The 21,433-nt window shown below is 36.1% G+C and overlaps 3 protein-coding genes and 1 non-coding gene across 4 annotated transcripts; 2 read left to right on the plus strand and 2 right to left on the minus strand.

The window, feature by feature from the left end:
• Positions 1–4,547: 4,547 nt before the first annotated feature.
• On the minus strand, positions 4,548–5,057 carry LOC147490558 (uncharacterized). The gene has a single exon (XM_086565383.1). It carries the CDS (start codon positions 5,055–5,057, stop codon positions 4,548–4,550), a length of 510 nt encoding a protein of 169 aa, XP_086421509.1.
• A 3,203-nt stretch (positions 5,058–8,260) lies between these two features.
• On the plus strand, positions 8,261–10,765 carry LOC147490559 (uncharacterized). Its single transcript, XM_086566875.1, has 2 exons — positions 8,261–8,839; positions 10,117–10,765. Exons 1-2 carry the CDS (start codon positions 8,585–8,587, stop codon positions 10,528–10,530), a joined length of 669 nt encoding a protein of 222 aa, XP_086423001.1. The 5' UTR covers positions 8,261–8,584; the 3' UTR covers positions 10,531–10,765.
• A 5,769-nt stretch (positions 10,766–16,534) lies between these two features.
• LOC147490560 (WAT1-related protein At1g43650-like) lies at positions 16,535–20,746 on the plus strand. The gene is made up of 7 exons (XM_086565682.1): positions 16,535–16,874; positions 16,956–17,018; positions 17,106–17,222; positions 17,314–17,572; positions 17,923–18,081; positions 19,111–19,262; positions 20,285–20,746. The coding sequence occupies exons 1-7, from the start codon at positions 16,672–16,674 to the stop codon at positions 20,430–20,432; spliced, it is 1,101 nt and encodes a 366-aa protein (XP_086421808.1). The 5' UTR covers positions 16,535–16,671; the 3' UTR covers positions 20,433–20,746.
• Positions 20,747–21,078: 332 nt separating this feature from the next.
• TRNAF-GAA (transfer RNA phenylalanine (anticodon GAA)) lies at positions 21,079–21,151 on the minus strand. The gene has a single exon. It is a non-coding gene; the product is annotated as a tRNA-Phe (tRNA).
• Positions 21,152–21,433: the final 282 nt, after the last annotated feature.

A 21,433-nucleotide genomic window follows, 5' to 3' on the forward strand; every position in this document is an offset into this window, starting at 1 on the left:
CAAGAATGTTCACCTTAACGCACTGCAAATTGTAGGGCTATAGGCTCAACCCCACCCCCACCAACTTAAGGTACCTGTAATTCTGTAAAGGTGCAACGGTAAATTTTGTTTTTTCAGTATGAATTTGTGAATCAATCTTTTCATGCGTTTACCATTTAGACAAAGTCACGCAAGTTATATTCCGTTGCCTAGAAGCCCATTAAATGTAGTGTATATTAGATACTTAGATATGATTCACTAGCTTTTTACACTGAAATTGCTAAGTCTAATGAAAGATAATTGATGAAACTAAGATAATGGAGGGAACTAAAGAAAGAAACCCCTTGGTCGTGACTGTAAGCGGAGAGCCGGAGACAAAGATTCATGGAATATGACCAATGAGGGGAGAGGTGATGTTGTTGGGGTTCACACTAATCAAAATCAACAACGTTGTTCTGGCTAGCGCTCCAGTTTTAATTAAGTTAAGGATTCCAAGGTCCAAAATCCAATATGGTGCAAATCTTTCAACTTTCCATGGAAGGAGAAACCTTGTGTATAATAGTGGCGAAACTATATGTGTCTGCTTAACTAGGAAGGCTGAATTCTTAAGGGCACATTATAACTGGGCTAATTTCTTTTAATTTTAGCATTTGTTACTCAGCCTAAAAAAAATAAACTTAATTTTGGTTCGATCTGCATTAAGTTACAGTATTTGTAAATTGTGGGTGATGTTCTATTTATTTACCATAGAGAAGTATTTATCTTATAGAAGTATTTACCAGTTTGATTATGTGTAAATTAAGTGTAAATTAACCAGTAGATTAGATTCTATGCCCAAAAAAACTAGGTTACTAATTTAGAGAATTATTTAACAGTTTGATTATGTGTAAATTAACCAGTAGATTAGATTTTATGCCCAAAAAACCTAGGTTACTAATTTATACACTGGACATAACCGCTTCGCTGGAGATATCCACTGTTGGATCAATACATTATACATGTGGAGGGTGCAAGTATTATTGAGTGATTTTTTGCTCCCAGCGTTGGTTCCTCCAAACGCTCCAAAGGAATTTTGAGCCATATAAGTCTCATCTTTTCCGCAAAAAGAGGGTGGTTACAACTGTCACAAAATCCTCAAAATTCCCTATTTTACTAGTTTGTCCCTCATAAAAAAAAAAAAAAAAAAAAATGTAAAGTGGAATAAACCAACAAGCGTGTGTATTTCTTCTTCATCTTCTTTCCGCAAAAACGTGTTAATAACAATAATATCATCTTCTTGTTAGTTTGTTCTTAATGTATCTATCGTGTTTTTCATATTTTAATTCCTATTTTTTGTTTTGTTTCCGTTTTCTTTTTATTTCCTTTCTAGTTATAACTGAGGGACAAATTATTAAAACTAGTTTGTAGACCCGTGCATACGCACCGACTCTTTTGAAAACATTTATATTTTTTTTAGAAAATTGGGACTACCGTTTTAGTCGCTAACCCGTTTTAATTTTCTAACAAATTGTTTTAAATTAAGTTTTAAAAACCCGTTTTTTCAATTGGGAGAGAAATTCTATTATTTTAATAGGAGAATGATTCCCGTTTTAATTAGATACGCTAGATTTTCGCTTAATTTTCAATAAGGGAGGAATTCTCATTTTAATAAGAGAAAGATTCCCGCTTTAATTAAAAATGTTAGAATTTGTTTTAATATGATTCTCGCTATAATAGAAGAGAAATTCCCATTTTTTAAATAGAAAATAGGAAAGAAATTCTCGTTTTAATAGGAGATGACGTGGAATTTTAATAGATCGAGTTTGAAAAATACCCCTTGTGGGAGCTTGAATATTAAGATATAGATTGGGAATTTTAAGGATTTTGTGCGAGGTGTAACTACCCTATTTTTGTGGAAAAAATGAGACGTGTGTGGGTTGATAATTCCCTTGGAACACTTCGAGAAACCAACGCTGGGAGCCAAAAATACTCAGTATTATTATAACCTGATAAAGTAATACCAGCAATAACAACATGGATTAAGGGCAACAAAAAGTTCTGGAAAAATAGCCGATTTTTTTTAAGCGACAATACTTCGAAACAAAAGCAGTCCTATTTCAGATTTGTTTTCCATTTTCGTACAAAACAAAAAGGAGCCGCTAAAAATTAACAGCTTGGGATTTGGAGTCTCTTAACTGTCATTATTTTTCTTTCCTTGTTTTTAGGGTTTGTATATCTTTCTATTCCTCGATAGTTTTAAATATTTTTCAAGGGCCTAGTGGGACTGTTTTACTCTAGAATATTTGCCATAGGCTGATAGGCAGTTGACTTTCATCCTCTAGGTTTTTAGGCATGCATTGCTTTCTCTTAAACGGACGTGTTATATAGTAGGTGTCTTGAGTAGCTTGTATTATGTCTTGCACAAATGTAGCACTCCATTTTTGTTGGGGGTATTATTACCCGACTTATTTCATAAGTACTCACTACATAATAAGTACTTGCTGATAAAGACAAATTTACGTGTAAACTAACTATCTATGCGTAAACACAATTAATCAATCCACATAAACAAGTTTTTAGATCAATATTCCTACTCTCAATTCATTATACAATATATAAAGAGTACGGATTCGTTCCACTCATAAACTATCAAGACATAAATAGAATTCAACTAATCAAACAAAAGGAACAATGATGAGAGTAATTATAATAATATGAAAACAGTAATTTTAAGAAGCTAAAACAGTGTTTATAATGATGAGAAGAATAATTAGAGAGGGGAAATTCCACCATGCAATTCGATTGACTATTAGTTAGTCATCGAATCGAATATTGATCCCTAGTGAATACCAAGTCCTCTCGAATCAAGGTTCCACTAGCATAAGAGTTTAGCTCCACCATTAGCATGCGAGTTTAGCTCCACCACAAATCTCTTTGATGGTGGCTCTAAACTCTAGTTCATCATTATGAGGTTTATCTCTAAATACTCATAATAATGAACTTGAAATTCTATTCTAAATAACAACTATTCTAACAAGCAGTCACCCTCACATGGTTTATTTAACCTCCTCTAATAGAGGATTTAGCCTTGCTTCATTGGATGAACAATATCAAAACAATAAGATGAAGACATTAAATTAAAGAGACAAAAATTGAATATTAAACTAAGGGTTTTTATTGAAGGATTTAATGGAGGCTACAAACTAAATTATTCTAACCTAAACTAAACTACAAAAGGAGAGAGAGAGAGAGAGAAAACCTTAAACTATATTAAACTAAAGCGGGAGTAGCCAACTTTGTTTTAGCCTTAACCCTCTTTATATAGGAGAGGGTTAGGTTACAATTTCGTGCATGGGCTTTTAAGCTAGGTTATGGACCCATAAATCAAGTCCATAACCCAATTTGTTGAATCCAAGACTTCTAATTCTGGTCGTATTACTGTAGCACAAGTTTTCACCAACTTATACTGCTTTGATAGAGTCATGTTCTAGACCATTGGAAAGAGCTTTCTGAGCCAGTCATTTTGATATAAAATGGGCCCAAATCCGAGGTCTAAGTCCAAAGATATGGCCTTTTGAAGTTATGTTGATTTTTCTTCAGCTTTCTAATCCGGTTTGACTTTCACTTAACAGCTTTGACTTGGGCTTTTTAAGGGCTTTTTCTCCATGAAACTTGGGCTTTCTTCATAGAACATTCATAGCAATCAATTTAGCTCCTTTTAGCGCCTAATTAGTAACGAATTTACATTTCTTCAACTTCGAAGCTTGAAATACTCAAAAGCACGTAATTAGATATAAACCTATATTATTAATAACATAATTGGCTAAATAGAAATACTATTAAAGGGTTTAAACTACAGTTTTAGGCTCTTATCACTTACTGCACAATAATGTTTTGTAGGCAGGGTTTGTTCCCATGTCAGACCCAAGCCTTATAGAGCAATATGAATATGTAAACGAGCACATTATAAAATGTCTGATCATCATGACTAAAACTGGTCGATCTGTCTCAAACATGCTCTTTGAAGGTAATTTTAAGATATAAGAGACATAGAAGACATAATATAAACTGTCAAGGTGCTTTGATTTCTCTGAACTTGTTACTTATCATATGGTGAATGTTTGTCTTTGTCAATAACTGGATCCATAAGCTCAAAAGGGTAAGAGCTCTCATTATTTGAGAGGTTGTTAATATGAAAGAGGCACATTTTTTTTTTTGTTTCTTTCTCCATCTATTTCATGATCATATTACAACTTGGGATAATATTGCAACTGTTCATGATCATATTACAACTCAAAATCACATCACTCGTGATTTTACATACACACAAGGCTTTAGATTCGATAGTTTTTTACTTGTGCATAAATAATTTAAGAGAAAGCAATAACTTGTTTCAAACAACATCCAAAATTATGAAGAACATATTATTTTTTTCTACAAAAATTTAAAGTGAACTTAAACAATTGCATTAAACTTGGAAAAAAAACATTGGCTACGAGATTCCAAGGTCTTAAAGTCTACAGCAGCCATAATAGGGCGAAAACTTCAACAAATGTGAAATCCTCTCCTCTTATAGGCCTTCTACCAAGTCAGTCTGATTCATTCAGAATCATATAATCGCCCAAATTATTATCTTTGCAAGAGAGAAGTGGAAATGCATCAAAGCAAAACATGAAATGTGATTTCAACTCATCTGCGATTTCATGATGATGTTTTTCCGAAAGCGCCGCTATCTTTGGCATTGGACAATTTGCTTCCAAATTCAACTTTAAAAAGTGGTTTGGAACACCCCCAATACCAATGACTTTATGGTCATTCTCATTGAATGTTGACCTTAATGGCAGAAAAGTTAAACAACTTGCCATTGTGAAATACACAATTGCAACGCTATACTTTGACGCTGCAAGATAACCATGTTTAGGTAGCAACATCCATTTCTTCTTAGGAGTGTCACCCTTAAAGTGTAATAGACTTCCCTCACAACGAATCAGGTCTTCATGATAAAATATCCATATGTACTCTTCCTTATATTCGTGCAACTCTGAAATCAAATCAGCTCGTACTCGGACCCAACCTTCCTTGTCGTACCCAAATGCCATGGCCAAGGCCCTAAATCCACAGTTGTCGTCACCTTTTGGATCTTCAATATCCAAAATTAAAGGTTGTACAACTTATGAGAAGTAGTCCAGATAGCGATAGAATGAGCAATCACCCATATCCTTATCAAACTCAGCCTAAAACAATAACTTAACAAATGGTTATCTTGGTGCTTGTAATAAGTAAAATGAGTATTATGTGAATTCACCTTTTTCATTGTTACTGTGGGGGTATTGGCTAAAGAACCCAAAGAAGATGCATCGAAAAAAACAGTTAAACCTGCAAGAGATGTATAAAGAATATATAGTTATGTCATTCAGTAGTTAATACTTTAAAAGGGTATTAAGTGGTAATATTACAGTAAAGATATCATGTTTGTGTTTCACCTTACAATTAAGAATGGGAAATTTCTAGTATCAAACTAACGGAAGTAATCAGACAACACGGAAATTGTAAGGTTTTTTCTTATGTTTAAAAAAAAAAAAAGAAACACACACACACAATGGCTCTGCCTGTTTTTCTTTTGAAGTTGCAAAAAGGATATTCATAGGTGTTTTGACCTATAAACTACTTCGGGAAAGATGTAATACAAGTAATTTTATAATTTTTAAATAGCAGTATAGTCTTTACCCAAATTAATTGCTTTCCTTTTTGTCAAATTTTTAGTTGTGGGTCACTTATAACATGCTTTTTTCAAAATTACTATGTTCTATCTCAAGTTTCCATTTAAAATCTTTACAAGCAAACAATCACATCCAATAATCCATAAAAAGAAAAAATTACTACCAGCAACTTGAGCTCTTTAGTATAATTGAAACCAAATGAAATCAAAGTATTTCGATAAAATGCACTAATTCTACTCATATTTTATTTTGGCATGAAAGGTTTGAGATACCTCATTTTATCTTGCACTATTTATCTTCCTCGTATGTGTCACTAGGGACTATTGACAATAATGTTGTGATTGTATCTTTGTTCCGGACGAAAATGAAAGAAGCCAAACCAGTTTTTATATTCAATGCACATATTCTTCTTTTCCCCTCAATCAAGTGACTGAAATTATCAACATTTAAATCAACTTCAGTACATGGAATATATAATGTACATTTGAACAACGCATGATTCCCAAATCCGTTTCAACCATTTCCATATAACACATGTTACAAACACAAACAATATGGCTGCGAAGAAATTTTGAACTTGACTAGCCATATCAAATTAAATAAAGGAAAGGGAAGCATCAGTGCATGTAAACATGAATCTTCACCAATATGACACCCACGAAAAAGAAGAAGCTGAGGCAACTACCTCACCCATGTCCCCTCATTATCTCAACCTAAAATAAAGTCCTAACAACATTTTTTTTACAAACTGAAAAAGCATCGATTAGTTTTAATGTCGAAGTTGGTATGATACGATAATGGAAAAAAACCCAAAATTTTGATCAAATGAAGAACAACAAGATTATGTCCATATTAAAATCATAAATTATTTAGGTAAATTATTATAGAAATTGTAAATGTTAAGTTTGGTCTAACCATACAAATGTATAGATTTGGGAGAAATTGGGGGAAGATTGTGGATATGACTGAGTTCGTTCCGGACGAACTGCCTACGTATCAGGTTCTCCCTGAGGAACCTGAATAAAGTTAGACGTAGTTCATGATTCGGTGTGATTAGATATGGTGTGGTAGATAGAGAGGTCTCTTCTGGAGAGCCTAGGGGGAAGATGGAGTAGATTTGGTGATCTCTCGGAGGGAGTTGATCCAGCCCTAGTAGATGGAGTCGATTTGGGGTGAGCGGATGGAATGGATATGATCCACCCTCTATGGATGAAGTTCCTCCCCTCCCTTTGGAAGGAGAATGGAGTCTATTTTTATAGTCTTCTTGGTGATCATTTGTCTTCTCTTTTGTCAGGTCAGGTCGTATTAATGTGAGATTTTATGGAGCATTGATGGCGAAACATTGATGAGCGTGGCTGAAAGTTCTGGACTTGATGGAGACAGCTGGCTCGTCCGTTACTGACTGTTACGATGGTGCATCGTGATGGCAATTCGTGGATGAGTATTCGGGCGACCTGCTCGACGATCTCATGGAGAGATTGTCAGTTCGCTATGAGTTCATAATGAGGTCGTCGGGGAGAAGTGTTCTCCGATAAGTTGTGCTAGACGTACACGTGTATAATATGCATTGGTTGTGTATATTAGTCTCTCACAGAAATTTAGCAAAAAGCTAATAAGTTTCAGTACCTAATTTATAAAAACCAATATCCACACCTGAAGGAGTATTTGAGAGATGCCAAATCCAGAGTTTGAATAGCAGAGGATTTCTCTTGTAAGATAGTGAGAGAGGAAAACAATAGAGATGAACTCGATAGTTGACTGGAGAAATTATAACTTGCCCGAAAAGAGTGTGAGAGATTGGCGCCAACTGTTTTCCGTTTTTTTCGAACTAGCGAAGTTTTATATCACTTTCCACTTTCGATCTATGATTAAGGGCATCTCCAATTGGGGGTGGGGGGTGTAACCCGTATAAAGTGTAGAGTTTACACTCCAAATGTCAAAAAACTCTTTCCAATAGGGGTGGTATACCGTAGATAATAGAGTATTAGTTGATAGAGGAGGTGGGGAATTCCCCATCTTGCTATCAGTTGATAAATAGCTCGGGCGACACTTTAACCAATGTCTGAATAAAAAAAAATTCGGACATCACTTTAAGTAACGTCCATTTCTAATTCTAAAGTAATTTTTTAACTCGGACGTCACTTAAAGTAACGTCCCAATTGCAATTTAAATTAAAGAGAGACGTCACTTAAAATCCAATTATTTTTTACGTCTGAGTTTAAAATCCAATTATTTTTACACTTCTCCATTGGAAAAGTATAGAGTGTGGATATTTATAGGCTATACAATAGTATGCAATTAGAGTTGTAAAATCCTAATACTACCTACGTGGAGGTGTAATTTTACACTCCCCATTGGAGATGCCCTTAGGGTGGATTAGTTTTAGGGTAAATTTGGTATTTTATGTACTTGTTTTTTTTCCAAACCAATTTATCCTGTTAACAAGTTTATTTTAGATTTTGGATTTTAAAACAAAAATCAGATGTGGGATTGAGATTAGCGCAAACCTCATTAAATTAATATAATTATTGAAGGGTGTCCAACAAAACACCAAAGCCAGTAATACGTGCAATAAACTATCTATCTCTCTGTCACGAATCGCGATTCAGTTAAATTTGCTAAAAAGTTTGAACGCCGCAGAAAGAATGTCGGAACGAGTAAACCGCTTCCATCATTCTTTATAAAAATCTCAACTCCTTCCCATAAACTTCTCGCGTTCCACACACCCTTCTCTTGTTATTCTTTGCCTTGTCCTCTTTTCTATTTAGTTCTTCCATAATCTTTCTCTCTTAACACAAACGAGAGAGAAAGATTTATAGACAAGCTAAGGTCTGTTTTCTTTGTTCTCCGTTCTCCGTTCTTCTTCTTCTTCATCTGTTTATTTAAACAAATCTTATCGTATCATCATGGGTGCTTGTGCGACAAAGCCGAAAGTTACTGAGACGGCTATGCCTCTTGCACCAGCCAAGGAAGAAAGTTCACCGGCTCATGAAGTGAAAACCGACGAAGAAACAACGAAAGAGATTGTTGAAGAAGTTAAGAAAGTTGAGGAAGAAGGTGAAGTGAAGAAGGTCGAAGATGAAGAAAAGGAAGTTGTTGGCGATGGTGAGGTTGATGAGAATGGTAACAAGACGCGATCTCTTGGTGTCTTGTTCAAGCAGGTATATATAATTAACTTTTCTTTCATTCCTTTCGAAGTTTGATTAGCTTTTTTTTTCCCCTCAAGTTTGATGGATTGATCTTACTTTCGTGTTTTATGATTTTTGATAAAACTGTGCGTTATAATTTGTTTCGTAACGTTTTATTTGCATTTATATTATCACGTACGACTAAATAGAGGCTTGTCCATCAAATGTAATGTAAAGTTGACGAACTCAGCCAGTAAGAGCCAATATAATTTTGTCTTGGGCTTTAAGAAAAAATTCTTAGAACTTTACACTAAAGTGTTAATCACGAATTTTGTGAAAATTTTCTCCATAAAAATTATGAACTTTGAAGAAACAAATCCTCGTGGAGCTTTTGTAAGCAAATTATTATTTCTCTAGTTGTTTTTTATTTATTTTTCCAAAAGTATTTACAATTTTTTTATGGAAACTTTGAACTTTTGTTCAAGATTTCAATTATATGCGTTGTTTTTTTAACCATTTAGATTCATATACCAATAATTCTGGACAATTTTTAAACATCCATAGCTGGTCCAGCTCATATCATCTGGCTTGATTTTATAAGGTCAAACTTATAACTTTTTAATATTAATTGATTACAAGGACAGTGGAGCCCATTCTCAACTATACCCGTTTGAATCAATATTATTACCCATGTAGCTTTTCCCATTGATCTTTTCTTGGTTTGGAATATATCTGTGTGTGTAACATACTTTTGATCTCCCAAAGTACTTAAACATTAGTATGTATGTATGTTGTTTATCTCTTATGGTAAGGGTGTCAATAATAGTGTTTTCTTGGTTTATTTAATGAAACAGGTCAAGGGTCGTCTGCCTTAACCCCCAAACTTGTTAAAAAAACAAGGGTGTCAATACTCTATTAATAGTGCTCGCATATTTGCTCAACTAAAACAACATATTGACAATCCTCAATTTGCTTAAAAATTATATATATGGTCACTTTTTGGCAACTCTTGTTAATCAATCAAATAAATCTCCACCTCAAGGAGTTATACTTGAGGTGCAACTGTAGGAGTTAGTCTCTCCATATAAAAATGTGCCTACCCAATCGAATTGTATTCTCAATCTTACTTGGAATAGTAAGACCACAGCATGCACTGGTCTTACAAAGACCATTGGTAAGACCAATGCGAAAAATACGCCTTCTAGTTGTGCGCGGAATGCCTATCATGTAGGTCTTGCATCGTAGTGGATCATTTTGTTATGTGGATCATGTTATCATCCTCAATCTTGGTTGTCATTTGCATATTGCAGACTGAAACAAAGGATGTAAGTAAGGATGATACAACCCAAGCTGAACCTGTCCTTGCTGAGCCAGCTAAAGAAGAACAAAAGGCAGAGATCACCGAGGAATCAAGTACTAATGTCGTCGATACTCCTACAGTGGTTGAAAGCACAGCAGAAGAAAAATCTGTCCCAGTTGTGGTAACTTCTGAACCAGTCAAAACAGAGGAACCTGCTGTGGTAGCACCTGCTGTAGAGACTGAAAAGCTTGAAAAACCGGAGGAGATCACAGCCAAGGTAGTGGAAATAGATGTCGCCTCTCCAGCGACAGTTGAAACAGCAAAACCTACTGAAGTTGCACCAACTGTTGAGGCTGTACAGGTTGAAAAATCTGAGGAAAAGACTGAAAAGTCGAGAGCAGCAGAGGAGGATGTTAGACATTGAAAATTTCTTGAAGTTTAGACGGTGTCATCTGCTTGGAAGGTTGAAATGGAAAATGAAGATAGAGAATGAAGTGCATAGAGTATAGTAATGTGAAGGATTTTTTTTTGCATTGTTGTGTATGTCCCTTAAATTCAAGTTGATTTCCTTTGGATTTTGATCCTTGTCATATTTGTTACTTCTTTCTTTACGTTCAATGAACACATGGATTGTTAGAAGAATTGGATTGATTCCTCTAGTCTTTTGCTTCTCTTCTAGTTGTTTTGTTTGGAGTTAATTGTTTGTATAGTTTTGTATCATACACATCGTGCACCAAGCAACTTTAGCTGTACGTGCTTACCAATGAGTCTCATGAGTGAGACTGTGAGACCTAAGAAATTTGATTCTCCAGTCACGACCAGATGAGAAAAAGAAACGAAAAGGAAAAAGGGTTTTAGTACAGTACTAAAGTATAGGAACGTGTCTAGGATGCTCGATCCAGTTTCAAGTATCAACCAAAACCTGACGTTAGCCTATGCAAGTGAGTCGGATTCAAAGCACATAACAATATTCATCCAAAATTTGATGAGCGCCAATTTAGATTTGTGAACGATTGCAACATAAAACCTGTTTTGAAGTTACCTATAATTGTGGCATTTGATCCACATGTTTGAAATTGCCTAAACATTGAAGCTCTAGCAACCAATTTTGATGTTAATGAGAGAAGTTAACAGCTCTAGCAACGGATTCGTTGCTTGAAGACTGAGGAGACGGATTTGTTAGGAATTAGAGATCACACTAATCCTGACTAACGATAATTATCCTCAAGATCTTGGAATCAATGACAAAACAAGAATATCAATACAACCACTAAAGCAATAATGAAAGAACAAAGAATAAACGAACACAAGAAACTTACGTGGTTTGGCAATTGCCTACGTCCACAAACACACCAAAATTCACTTTAGTCAAAGAGTTGTTTACAATGTCACAAGCCTCACACAAACACCAATCTCTCTCTCACACGCACACACTTTTGGCACTCACAAATTTATGCTATTACACTATCATAATGCACTCACAAATTTGGCTATTGCCTTACACTAATTATTGCTCCAATAATATACTCGCTATACGCCCCGTACACTATGAGCTCTCTTAGTTGTGTCTTCTTAATTCTCAAATACCGTGGGGTATTTATAGAGAACGTGAGGAACCAAAGTAGTAATTGGTTTCCAAAACCAATTTACTTGTTCATCACCGTTTAGGAGAAGTAGTGCTGGCGGGTCTATGTTTCCAATTCCAATTTGGAAACTAACCACGTGATGATCAGGCTCCATACTTAACAATCTCCCACGTGGAGACCGATAACCAAAGTAAATCAACTCAATGCATTTCCAATGCATAATGGTGTGCTTCATCTACGATCTTCAAATTAGAAGACCAACTGAAGCTAGACATAGCTTCAGCTTCTCAATAGTCACTGTCTTTGTCCATTGTGAGTCCCATCTCACTGCAGTAGCTCCCATTGTAAAGACATAACAAGTAGTGCATTTCTTGCGATCAATTTCACCTGGAAAGTCTGTATTAATATACCCTTGCAAGTGCACATCACCTCTCACATAACATATGCATTCATCAGTAGTACCTCTTAGAAATCGCAATATCCACTTCATTGCTTCCCAGTACTGCTTGCCACAATTGGTCATCAACCTGCTAACAGCTCCCACTGCACGGAAAATATCTGGGCGCATGCAAACCATGTACCACTGTCTAGGGGCTTGTGTCAAACTATACAACTCTTTCTTAGCTTGCATACCATATTCTCTCTACCCAATTCAATGAAACACTCACATTGCTGCACATACATCTCTTCCTCTTGGTCACCATGGAGGAAGACAGGTTTCACTTCTAATTGCTCAAGGTGTAAATCTTCTGCTACAACAATACTCGAAACTGACATCGTAGTATTTAGTTTCACAACTTGAGAGAATATCACTGTTCAGAGACGAAGGACTTCATCTCATTCTTCATTGCAAACTCCCACTCGCTTGCATCATCAACCTCCAATGCTTTATCATAGCACCGAGGCACACCGCCATCAGTACGTGGCAATGATACTGGCAGTCCTCTGTTGATCAGGTAAGATGTCGTGCTAATGGTCTCTACCCAAAACTGCTTGGGCATACCTGCTAGTATACACATACACTTAGCTCTTTTTATCAGTGATCTGTTCATACACTCTACCACCTCATTCAGTTGAAGCATCCCTCGCAAAGTATATTCCATCCCCATTCCATTATCTGCACAACCATTCCTCAAACCTGCATCAACGTACTCTCCTCTATTACCGGATTTCAACTCTTTTACTTTCAAGTTTGTCTCATTTTCAACCTTGGCATTCTACTTCCTGAACACTCTATAATCCTCAGATTTATGTCTCAAGAAATATGCCCACACCTTTCTCGTGTGATCATCAATAAAAGTCACAACATATGACTTTCTGCTATGGGAGGAGACTATAGCTAGCCGCCAGATATCTGTATGGACTAACTCAAGCTTTTCTGCTTTTAGAGTTCTGCCTACATTCTGAAAACTCACCTGTTTTTGTTCTCTAACGCAGTTCTCACAGAAGCCAAATTCAGTCGACTGTAACATGGGTAGTTTTCTAACTGAGTGAAGGATTTGCATTCCTTTCTCACTCATGTGACCAAGTCTGTGGTGTCACACATCCAGATCTTCTTTGCTATACACAATAGCAAATGAACCACATGCATCAATGGTCCTATAGAGAGTACCACTCTTCTTTCCTTTTGCCACTATCATAGAACCCCTAGAAACTTTTCAAGCATCACCAGTAAGGGTTGTCACATAACTTTCATCCGCCAACTGCCCCACAGAAATCAAGTTCTTTCTCAAATCAAGGACATGTCTCACATCCCTCAATTTCCATGCAAACCCTTTCAACTTGATCTGCACATCACCTTTGCCAACAATGTTACAAGGTTGATCATCATCAAGGAATACCTTGCCTAGGTCACATTTGGTGTAGTTCACAAAGAACTTCCGATTTGAAGTAGCATGGAATGATGCGCCGAAATCTATGACCCAAGACTCCCAATTGTTCTTCTCCATAGAACATATCAATGCGTCATCATCCACTTCAACATCATTAACATCTTGATTCTTGTTCTTGTCGTTATTTCTTTGAGCTTTACATTCATAACTGTAATGGCCTGACATGCCACAATTTTAACACAAATCATCACTTGTATCTCTAGGTTCATATTCAATATCATCAAGGCTATGAGATTTCCATCTCCCCTTTCTATGTTCTGACCGATGTCTCCATAGAATATATCAATGCGTCATCATCCACTTCAACAACATTAACATCTTGATTCTTGTTTTTGTTGTTATTTCTTAGAGCTTTACATTCATAACTGTAATGTTCTGGCATGCCACAATTGTAACACAAATCATCACTTGTATCTCTAGGTTCATATTCAATATCATCAAGACTATGAGATTTCCATCTCCCCTTTCTATGTTCTGACCGATGTCGGCCTTTGTATGAACTCGATCATTCATCTACTCTTTGTGATCAATGCAGACTCTGAAGTGGAGGCATTATCCGACTGCCGTCGGATCTCCTCGGTTAGTATTATACTAACAACTTCATCATATTTCAACTTAGATTTACCAAAATAACGACTAATTGCAGAAACTGTGGCTTTCCAACTCAGTGGCATCTGCCCAAGAATTGCGCAAGCTATCACCTCATCACTAAAAGTGATCTCAACTGACTCAAGTTGGTCTTTGGTCTTATTGAACAAATTAAGATGTTCTCTGAAAGAATCTCCCTCAGACATTCTCAATGTAAAGAGTTTCGTTATAAGATGTACCTTATTCGTTGCAGAGGGTTGTTCATACATACTTAAGAGAGCTTTCATGAGAGACGCTGATGTCTTCTCGTTCTTGATGTTGAAGGCTACAGACCTAGACAAACTCAATCGGATTGTCGCCAATGCTTTTCTATCAAGCGAATCCCATGCTCCTAGCTTGTTCCATCGTTGTAGACTTCTTTCCTACCAACGGTTCATAGAGATCTTTCTGATAAAGATAATCCTCTATTTGCATCTTCCAAAAGCCGAAGTTTATACCATCAAACCTCTAAACCATGGTTGTCGTCTTCTCGGTTGTCATTGCTCCCACTTGAACCAAACTACGGTGGAGTAATCTTCACTCAAGAAATTTTCTTCAAACACCTTGTCTCAAACAACGGCGGAATTCACCACTCAAGAATTTCTTCAAACACCTCCAGTAATTCGATTCACAAACCACGCTCCGATACCAGTTGTTAGGAATTAGAGATCACACTAATCCTGACTAAAGACAGTTATCCTCAAGATCTTGGAATCAATGACAAAACAAGAATACCAATACAACCACTAAAACAATGATGAAAGAACAAAAAATAAATGAACACAAGAAACTTACGTGGTTTGGCAATTGCCTACGTCCACAAACACACCAAAATCCACTATAGTCAAAGAGTTGTTTACAATGTCACAAGCCTCACACAAACACCAATCTCTCTCTCACACGCACATACTTTTGGCACTCACAAATTTATGCTATTACACTATCATAATGCACTCACAAATTTGGCTATTGTCTTATACTAATTATTGCTCCAATAATATACTCGCTACACGCCCCGTACACTATGATCTCTCTTAGTTGTGTCTTCTTAATTCTCAAATACCGTGGGGTATTTATAGAGAACGTGAAGAACCAAAGTAGTAATTGGTTTCCAAAACCAATTTACTTGTTCATCACCGTTTAGGAGAAATAGTGGTGGCGGTCATGTTTCCAATTCTAATTTAGAAACTAACTACGTGATGATGAGGTAAAGTTTGGGAGGACATAATACAATACAAATTATTATGTCTTTCTTCCGTGGTAAAGTTTGTTTGCAATGGATGGAACATGTTAATCTCAACACCCAGCTTGAGATTCCTTCTCATCTATTTGTAAGTAACTTTAAATTCTGTCTCACTTTAAATTCTGTAATACAGGACTGCACCCTTTTATTGCAATCTGAGCTGATGTTCCATGACGGTGCATACCACTTAACCACCTTTTTCGAAAAAGCTTTGATATTGAGGATTCTTACAAGTTTTAACTATGAACTATCTAGCTGATCGAAGCAAATTAACCTTCTTTGCATTTGCCAAGTAACTTCCTCAAGAGATCCAAATATTATGTACCAATGTACTAGACATAAGTGCGTTGAAAAATATGATCAGGATCTACATATCATAAGTGGCACACAACACTGCAATATATTCTAATTATTATTCCAACGGTGACTTCAAAGAGAGAACATATATCAGAGAAACCTTTAATTATTTGAACTCCGCAGCTGAAATCGTAAATGGTTCACAGTTTTAACCCTATGCTATGTTGGTCCAATCTTTTACGAAAAGAAATAAACAAGAGGCACTTGGTCATATTTGAGTTGTTATGAAGTCCAAAAGAGTTGTCTAAAATGACTTTCTAATTAGAAGTTAGACAACCTGGTCCTTGCTGATACTTAAATGTAGTGGCTAGGGTTCAACATCCTTACTGAGAATTTCCACTGAATACTTAAATTTATCTTTACTAATGATGGAATCCCATCAAGAGATATGTATTTGGATATGATACCAATTATATGGTAAAGTTTATGAGCACATTTTATTTAGGATTAATTTCCTATTGTCTATGAGCACATAATGTTACGACAGGTATTGCTAATGACTGTGCCCATTAAAATGATCATCAAGACAGAGAAAGGAAATTAGGATGTAGGGTCCTCTCCAAAACCAGCACGGGTAAAATTTTGGTATGCTACACTTTCCAGCAATCGAAACACCAATGATCAGCACATTTCATTTATTTTTAGCAAAAACCAAAAAGCCGTATCGAAAAAATAAAAATAAAAATGTGCACTACAAAACGGGTCCATTGACAAAATCTTTCTGTGGCAAATTTCCTGCTAACCTTAAGTTTGGTCTGACAACAGCACAGGAGATACTTTTGCAAGAATAAGTTGCAGGTTCGTTTGAAACACTATAAATAGAGGAGCATCTTATAGTTAAAGCATTCACTATAAGCAATATGAAGAATTTTCTTAGTATTTCAGTGTTTACTGAGACCCAAAAGCCTTATCTTGCAATGCTCCTCACACAATTTCTGTATGCTGGCATGGCCTTGCTCTCTAAGGCAGCAATTGATGTAGGAATGACCCCTTGTGTATTTGTGGTTTATAGGCAAGCCTTTGCTTTGCTTGCCTTAGCTCCATTCAGTTTCTTACTAGAAAGGTACTTCATTCAAATTATAGTTGTTTCTACCATGGTGCATGTGTAGTTGTTTAGTTATTGACGTGCCTGACTTATCTCTAGGAAGCAAGCTCCACCAATGTCATGTCCTGTACTCTTCAGAATATTCTTAGCGTCTTTATTTGGGTAAAAAGCTTCTTTCTTTTTCTTCTTTGTTTTTAAATGTTGATACATAGATTCATGATGATTGAGGTATAAGTACGAAAATTTCAGGATGACTTTAAGTTTGAATCTCTATTATGCCGCACTCAACTACACCTCAGCAACATTTGCCGCTGCTTCCACTAATACAATTCCTGCCATTACATTTATCGTGGCTACTTTTCTAAGGTAACAAATACAGCTTTTTGTAATTAATTTAAGTATCTAGATTGTTTAAAGGACTCTTAGTTATTTTGTCACCTATTACAAATGTTATCAGGATGGAGAGCATTTCAATGAGACATCTTTATGGAGTGGCAAAGGTGTTTGGGTCGGTATTATGTATATCAGGGGCACTGTTGGTGGCTTTCAATAAAGGTCCTCCCGTAAAATTTATGAATTGGTACTCAACAGCTCACAAGGAAGATTCCAGCCCGAACTCATCTGCAATTGATTTTAATTCCAAGTTAGACTGGATTAAAGGGCCACTTACCATGCTTTTGGCAAACACAGCTTGGTCACTGTGGCTTATTATGCAGGTTAGTTTAGTAGCATTGAGAAATGCCACCATTAAATTGGCATGTTGTGGTGCGTAAATATTATTGCTGCTCCGTGACTCGGCCCAGATATAATTTTGTTCAAATTTATACGTTTGTTGAACCTACATGAATCAATACATGACAACGGCCGCAACTAGGATTACTGGACTTTAGTTGTTCCCCTGCTTTCTACAAGTTCAAAATCAGCTTATACGCAACTTCTCCATAATTCAATATACAACTTTCTTGGCACTTTTTTCCTTCATGTGACTCAAAAATTTTGTTAGCCTAATTGTAGTGGTTATATGATTGTTTTGGTCTCTTATTTTCATTTGGCTTTCCGTTTGTAGGGTCCCCTCCTGAAAATATATCCAGCCAAAATACGCCTGACCAGCATACAATGTTTCTTTAGCTGCATTCTATCAGCTATTTGGGCCATTGGTTTTGATAGAAATCTTTCATCATGGAAACTTGGTTGGAATCTTCAACTCTCATCGGTTTTGTACTGTGTATGTTCCCTACTTCCATCAACTCCTGCCTTTATAAAGTACAAAATTCTGTTGCCACAAAGTAAACACTAATGGACTGAATCTAAAAGCAAAAATCTGTATAGATTGCCACTGCACTTTCTGTCCATTTAGATTTTGTTTTCTCTATATATCACTTGGAGGAGTTACAATGACCTGTCACAATCAACAATGTGCATTAATAATAGCATGTGTACCACATGCGTAAATAGATAAAGAACATAGAGCTGCAGGTCCCTCGGTCTACATGTATGCCCCTGCAGGATCATTGGCATTTTGTATTTTTGCCAATCACATTCACTTGCCTGTACATATAGTTAGTGTTAGTTACCTTTATGAATTCTTATCAACTCAAAGTCTCAAACCATGACTCTGGTCGGACTAGTAGTAATATACTTTCTCACTGATGACTCTCTGGTCACGAACCTTTGGTCATATCTACCATTTTGTGTTTTCTCAATCCGAAAAAAATCCATTCCGTCAATTCATATGCATTGAGATTGTAGGTGCCGACTAGCAAAGTCAGTAAAATCTTTGGGTGATGATACTAGAGGTCTAGAGCTCGAATCCCGCCAGCATCAAAAAATTACTGATCTCATTTAAAACAGGCTTACCAATCCAAAAAAACAAATGCATTGAGATTTGAGTTGAAAACTATTGCAGTATAATAGTGTTTTGAGAGTCTGCTGGTCTTGCTAGAAGGGCCGCTACAAAGTTATAGAATGATGTAGGCGTTATATCTTGCTAAAACTTTGAACGGTTGAACCTAGTTCGCATATATCATTCGAATTTCCATAGTAAGGACTAATAGAAAGAGAGCTAGACCCCTCAAAATTTTCGTATGTATCAAACTTTCTTCCAAAAGGCTATGCAATGTATCTAGCTTGTTCTATACTAAGCAATACCGTTTGTTTTCTGGATAAGTTGCAATGACAAACATAGACACTGTCTATCTAAATCAAAGATTTGAGGCGCGGCCTGGTTAAATAATTTCTTTATTGAATATGGCAGGGAATAGTAGTCACTGGGATCACCTACTGGCTGCAAGTGTGGTGCATAGAGAAGAAAGGACCAGTGTTCACAGCTATGTTCACTCCATTAGCACTTCTTATTACAGCAATCTTCTCAGCGTTCTTATGGAAGGAGACGATTTATTTCACAAGGTCATTTCTTTTCTTCACTTAATTGGATTTGTAAATAACTACCTTGCTATATTTAACGCCATGCGTCAATGGTCTACCTGACCACATTAGACCAAGACGTATCAGCAGTGTTCTTTTGAAAATGCTCTGTGCTCAGTGCTCCTTATGTGGAGGCATAGAAAAAAGAATTATAATAGGGGAAGTTTATCCGTAACATGGACTATTCTTGATATTAGTCCAATTATCCATTAGGGCTGTGCATATCTAAAGTTTTTTTTTTTGCATATCTAAAGTTTTTTTTTTTTTTTTTTTGAAAAATTAAGCTGGAATTAAGGCAGACCCCACATGTTATTATTGCAAAAGATTAAACCTTATAAGCCTTCTTAAGAATTAGATCATTAAAAGGAGGAACACAACCACACTATATCAACAGACTTCAAACCTAACATACATAAGATAACATCCTAGTCATCCTACAATCGAGTTTAAGAAAGTAGAGATAGTAGTCCTATTTCCTAGTCATGATATCTTTAACAATTTTAGGATGATCCTTCCTAAGATGAGTTTGTGCTTTCTCATAGTTGCAAAAGAAATTTTTACAAGCACAACACCTATAAGTGAGTCTCAAAGTATCATCCCAAAACTCTTTAGTGTAGTCCTCAAGATTTCTCATCTTTTTGTTTTTTCATTAGCGACTTTACCTTCTTTATCATTACAAGCGTAGACTCTATTTCTCCTTAAGAACGCTCTTATATTCTTTTGCTTCTTTTTAATTTCACAATAGTCCATTGATGTTGATCTTTAGAAGGCGCAACATATTAAAGTGTTGATAGGGCATCCAAAAGCTGATTAATTAATGGGACCATACTGAGAGCTACAGTAAGCAAGCATGTGATTTATGAGGTTAATGGGTCGCGGACTCTAGATTTCTACAGTATTTTTGCTATATTTGGGTCGCGGACTCTAGATTTCTACATTATTTTTGCTATATTTGATATTGTTGCAATTAAGTAATCATTGTGAATTTGTCATTCTTGTTGCAGTATTGGAGGTGCTTTGTTGCTAGTTGGGGGCCTCTATAGTGTTTTGTGGGGCAAGAAAAAAGAGGAGTGCGTTACAGATGAAACAAACGCCCAAGCAGAAGAAGTTAAAGAGGAAGTTGTTTTAGAGAGTATTATTACACATCAGTGAGTAGATCTGATGGCCATGAATGGACAAAATTAATATTCTCCAACTACAGATGAACAACTCCATCTGTGAGCATTACATGAAAAATCTTCATGCATATAGCTTTCTTCCTGGCTGTTTTGCATACCAGTTTGTGGAATATATACCTCCCCCTCCCCCCAACCGAAAAAAGTGTCAATAAGTAAAAAAATATATATTAAAATCGTTATCGAATAAAAAAATAAATAAAAGTAAAGCTGTTTTGCTTAGAGCAAGTGTTCAACGTAACTCAAATTTTGATTATGATTATTATTTATTTATTTTCAATTTAGTTCCTTTAGCATTGTGATTGGTAAATGATTAATCTAGACTGAAGTAGGGATATATCATTTTGATCGGTCTTGCTCAATGTTATAATGCAAAGTAGGAATTTCATATTCAAATTTGGCACTTTCAGGGTTGCCAAAATCAATTGAAAATCTTTGGGTGATGATACCAGAGGTCTAGGATTCGAACCCGCTACACACAATTGAATTACTGATCTCTTTAAAAACAGGTTTGTCCTCCAAAAAAAAAATCAATTGAAAACGATCAATAGAATTACTGATCTCTTTAAAAACAGGCTTGCCCACACATTTTGTCCACCAAAAAAAAAATCAATTGAAAACGATGTGGTGAGCGTGGATCGAACACGCGACCTTCAGATCTTCAGTCTGACGCTCTCCCAACTGAGCTATCCCCGCAAATGATACAATATGAGGCTCAGACAGTCGAACCCTCCGACCTCAGCATAACTCAGAAGACAGACGCCTTAGCCAACTGCGCACCAAACCTTGGTTGTTTGTTCATACGCTTTCTTCTACTAATTGCATATTTTTACTTCAATTCGGTGACTGGTACCAAAATCTATCTGGTCAATTTGAATCCTATGGAAGAACAAAAAATTAAAACAGGTGAACAACCATGCAAATGGTAAGGACTAAACCTACCAATCATGTTGATATGACACCAGCAATTCAACATTC

This window comes from Coptis chinensis, chromosome 6 (assembly GCF_015680905.1).
Source record: "Coptis chinensis isolate HL-2020 chromosome 6, ASM1568090v1, whole genome shotgun sequence".
Taxonomy (NCBI): domain Eukaryota; kingdom Viridiplantae; phylum Streptophyta; class Magnoliopsida; order Ranunculales; family Ranunculaceae; genus Coptis; species Coptis chinensis.